The sequence below is a fragment of the Panicum virgatum genome, chromosome 2K, assembly GCF_016808335.1.
Source record: "Panicum virgatum strain AP13 chromosome 2K, P.virgatum_v5, whole genome shotgun sequence".
In the NCBI taxonomy this organism is placed as follows: domain Eukaryota; kingdom Viridiplantae; phylum Streptophyta; class Magnoliopsida; order Poales; family Poaceae; genus Panicum; species Panicum virgatum.
The window spans coordinates 59,894,909-59,899,720 of record NC_053137.1 but is presented as its reverse complement, the minus strand read 5'-3'; the positions used below and the strand labels follow the sequence as shown (position 1 = coordinate 59,899,720).

The following is a 4,812-nucleotide window of genomic DNA, read 5'->3' as shown; positions in this document are numbered from 1 at the left end:
GGAGAACAAAGCAGGGTAACTGAATTACGACTAATATTAATCCCTCACTAGATCTTATACATTAAGAAGCAAGCAATTATAATAACTATTTTAGAGAAGCAATCTGATAGACTAAACGGAATGAACTTGAGGTCTCAATGAATTTAGCATAGTAGATAGCAAAAGGTCGCGCGCGCATCCAGATCATGCGGCCTCTAAATTTAATCGTCGAAGGCCCACTGATTCTCCCTGCGGATCTCCGCCTCCTCCTCCGGTGTCAAGTCGTTCTTTGAGGGACCGAAACTGGCGACCAGAGGGAGGTGTGAATGGGAGCCGATCAAAATTTCTCTCGAAATCGATCTGTCGGCCTATATCCCGAAAATCACCACAAGCCCTCAAACCTAGGGTGAGAGAGTAGCTATGAACTAGCTATCTCTAAGCAAAAACCCCTAGGTTGAGAAACGGAAGCAATGCAGAAAAACTCCCCAAACAGCAGCTATACTGAGTCAGACCGGTCTGACCGCTAGCACAGACCAGTCAGGCTGGAATTTGAATTTCCAGACCGGTCAGACCGGTTACACAGACCGGTCAGACCGGTCGCTCCCAGACAGCCCGCAACCAAAGCTCCAAATGGCAAATCTCGAGCAAACAAAGTCTAAATCCAACGAAACTTGGAGGATACCTTCACACCTATCCCGTGAACATATCCCCAAGAGATCTCTCCCAAAAGATAAAAGAATCTTGAGAATTTGGGGGAAGATCAAAGTGGATTGGGGTTTTCTCAAGAACACAAAAATTCCAATTCGTGAGAACTCACGATTCCAGGGGGTTTGGCACTAGGCTAGATGCATAGGAATCGTCACAAAGAGTTCGGCGAAACACGAATCCAATGGCTCGATTTCTCTAAACACGAAACATCCCAAAAGAGGAGAAATCAAACCCGAAACGCAAGAGAGGAAGGGGAAGACGAATACTCAGCACACATAGATGATCTCAACAAGATTTCATTCATAAATTTCAGAGGAATTCACCTATACAAAGCTAGAGCCATCCGCCCATCATCCTACCCACTAAAATTGAGAGATTAGCTAAACCCCAACCCTCTTTGCGTTGGAGTCCTTGGCCCTAACCTGGAGCAGGGGCAGGGAAAAAGAAAAACGAAGAGAATACAAAAAGACTCAAGAGACTCAACCAGCCACGGGCTGGTGGGGGTATTTATACCCAGCTGCTGCGGCCAGACCGGTCAAACCGGTCCATGGGACCGGTCAGATCGGTCGGGTCTGCAGTAGCCCGCTGTACAGACTCAATCGACGGCGGAGTTTCTTTCTTCGACTCGAAGTCTTTGCTGCGATGCCGCCACGTCGACGAAGTACCAGTCCACGGTTTTGGAGGGTCCGTGAAAACCGGGTAGGTGGCCGGTTTTGAGAAAACCGCCAAAACATCACGCGCGGGAAGATTCCCGCCTCCACGCCGTGGCCCTAGACGCCGTTCCTGCCTCGGCCTCCTGACGGTCCTAGACGCCGCCCGACGCCCGTCACCTCCTCGCCCGCAGTGAGGCCCTAGACGCCGTCGATGTCCGTCGCCTCCGTCAGTCCCGAGACCGACGCCAGTGCCTCCACGACTTGGTGTCTTCAACCGCCGTCCGCCTCCTTGGTTTTGTGGCGCAAACCAAGAAACCCGCCTTCCGTCGTCGCTTGCGCCCTTGATCTAGTAGTGGACGCCACAACTGCCGGCCGGCCCGAGCTCCTCCACGGTAACTCACCGGCGACACTTCATGCCCGTGTACCTGCAATCCAAAGACCAAGCGCACGATCACACCGCACGGTTGACAATTCACTCATCACAGGCAGGATAGAGTACTCTCGTTCCTCATTCTTGATGTTGAACATCCGCCTGATCTCCTCCACCGACTTGTTCTGGATCATGTCAGCAATCGTCTGGCAGGTGAGGTCCAGCAACCCCTTGACGTTGAGGTAGTTGGCGGCCAGCACCATGTCTAACAGCATGCCCTGGTCGACCGCCTCGATGAATGCCTTGTCGAACCTCTCCACCTCCTCCTTGTCCGACGCGGCGGTATGCTTGTTGCAGTACTCGAGGACCTTGGCGAGGACCCCGCCGGCGATTTTGGGGAGCGGGACGCCGCCGTCGGTGCAGCCGTCCTCGATCATGTGGTGGATGGTCTCCGACAGGTTCGCCGCCGTCTCCGGCACCGCGAAGTGCTCGCCGTCCGAGCTGATGAGCGTGATCGTGGCCGTTGCTGTAGCCGTGGGCACCGTCTCATCGCCGGAACCCGCCGATGCCATCGCTCTGCTGCCTGCTGCTTGTTACGGTGCTACGACGACGACCACGCTGAGTTGCTTCTCGCTCGCTTCACCGCCCTTGCTCTCTGATCTGGATCGCGGGATTGGTTTGGAGCCTTTGGTAGTTTGGTGACAGGCCAAGAGGTGATCTGCGTGTTGATTTGTACTAGTCTGCGGGGGGATTCCCTTCCGCATTTCCTACCCAAAGCTCGGCGTTTCGGTAAAAAAAAAGCAACGGATGTGAGAGGTTGTGAATATGGGGTAGTCAAGAGAGATAATACGATGGCTTTCCTTTTCTCTTTTATCAGAAATTCTAGGACCTCATCAAACCAGACTTCATGGATTTGGTGAGGACTTTTGAGAGAAACTAGCTGGACATAAATAGACTTAACTATGTTATGCTCACTCTTATTCCCAAAGAGGCTGATGCCACAAACCTAAGGAAATTCAGGCCTATACCCTTATTAATTGTAGTTTTAAAATTTTAAGCAAAGCTTTGAATAATAGACTAATCAAAATATGTGATATACTGATTACCCACAATCAATCTGTCTTCATTAAAGACAGATATATCTTGGAAAGTATTGTGGCTGCACATGAAATTATTCATGAGATTGCTCAGAAAAAAAAGTCAGGAATTATTTTAAAGATAGACTATGAAAAGGCTTACGATAGAGTGAACTGGAGCTTCCTTGAGGAAGTTCTAAGGTCTAGAAATTTCTCAAAGAAGTGGGTGACTTGGATCAACCAGAGACGGCTCTGTCTGTGTCAGGATAAATGACACTATGATAGTGATCGGGTGCTCTAGCCTAAGAGGGGGAGGGGTTGAATTAGGCACTCTTAAAATCTTAATTTATGGCTCCAATTAGTTTGCACAAAACTTAAACTAAATCAAGCTATCTAGATGTGCAACTATGGTTCTTCTAGTGTGAAAACCTCATCCCAAAAAGAGTTTTGCAACCTATAGCCAATCTTAGCAAGATACTACACTAAGAAAGTAAAGGCACACAAGTTGCAATATGAAATGCGGAAGTTTAAAGAGGAGGGATGAGAGGAAGCAAACTCTCGACATGAGGATTTATCCTGTGGTTCGGATTGCCACAAAGGCACCCCCTACATTCATGTTGTTGAAGCACTCACGAAGAGTATCACTTCCCGGCAATCAAGTCTCTTCCGTGAACACAATCACGGTCACCTTGATCTCAATCTTCACTAAGGGAGATTGCCCAAAAAGAAGGGGTCTCCGTCCCCCGCACAAAGTTGTCGACGCCGCTCCACACCAAGCCGGAGGGTCGTTGACGTGCCAGCGAGCCACCAATGCTCCAAGGAGGCCGGCACACCGAGATACAAGTTTGGTTCACTCTAGAACCAGCCACAAGGATCTCAACCTTGCTTGTTCACTCTCTCAAGAGCTAATCTAGCACTCACACTTACAAAGCTAGTGCTAAAACCTAAGGATATGATCAATATGCACTTGGGTTGGCTTGGAGGTGTTCTTCAATGTGTATGAGGTCTCTCTAGTCTCCAGCAAACTCAAAATGACCGAGGTGAGGCGTATATATATGCCACCAACTTGAACTAGCTGTTTAGAGCCGTTGGCCAGTTTTCTGCGTAGGCATCGGAACTTTCGGTGCTAGAGCATCGGTTCTTCCGGTCTCTCACAGAATGATTCTAGGCGTTAGCTCCTCTGACACGGCTGCAGCAACTTTTTGGGACCATCGGTTATACCGATGCTTGGGCGTCGGTTCTTCCGGTGGTACAGGATCTTCTCGTAGCCATTTCATTTGGCGCTCAGACTTGCACCTTGCTAGGGCATCGGATCTTCCAACTACCATCGGATGCATCGATGCTTCATGCATCGGTTAAACCGGTGCCTCTGTTTTCTGCAGAACTCGTCTAATTTTAGCGTGTTCTTTGAGTTCTTTCTTCATGTATTGCTTTGTATGGCCTTTTTACTTCATCCCTTGGATCTAGTAATGTTCACTCAACAAGACCATTAGTCCCATTGATTGCGTTGTCATTCGATAAATCACTCGAAAAGGCATAAATGGTGCCATGTTCGTTACACACTAAAAGAAGCTATTTTGGAGTAGGTAAAGGTCTCAGACAAGGAGATCCTTTGTCACCTCTCCTTTTTAACTTAGTGGTAGATGTTTTCACAAGAATGCTTATGAAAGCAGCTAGGCACAACCTAATTGAAGGTTTGCTCCCAGAGGTTGTGAATGGAGGGATCATCAGTTTACAGTATGCTGATGATACTCTCCTATTTCTCAAAAATGACATGCAGCAAGCTAGACACTTTAAATTCTTGCTTGCTTGCTTTGAGCATCTGTCAGGCATGAAAATTAATTACCATAAAAGTGACCTCATGACTTTAAATCTGGATGAGGATGAACAAAACACTTTAGCCAAACTCTTTTGTTGTAACATTGGTTCTTTCCCTATCAAATACCTAGGTGTTCCCCTGCACTACACTAAACTCAAAAGAGAACACATACAACCAGTGGTGGATAAGTTAATTAAGAGAATTGCT

General features: G+C 48.1%; 1 protein-coding gene across 1 annotated transcript; it reads right to left on the bottom strand.

The window, feature by feature from the left end:
* Positions 1 to 200: 200 nt before the first annotated feature.
* Positions 201 to 2,222, bottom strand: LOC120690938 (SKP1-like protein 1B). Its single transcript, XM_039973858.1, has 2 exons — positions 1,867 to 2,222; positions 201 to 282 (listed from the first exon to the last, which is right to left on the bottom strand). Exons 1-2 carry the CDS (start codon positions 2,145 to 2,147, stop codon positions 201 to 203), a joined length of 363 nt encoding a protein of 120 aa, XP_039829792.1. The 5' UTR covers positions 2,148 to 2,222.
* Between the last annotated feature and the right edge of the window lie 2,590 nt (positions 2,223 to 4,812).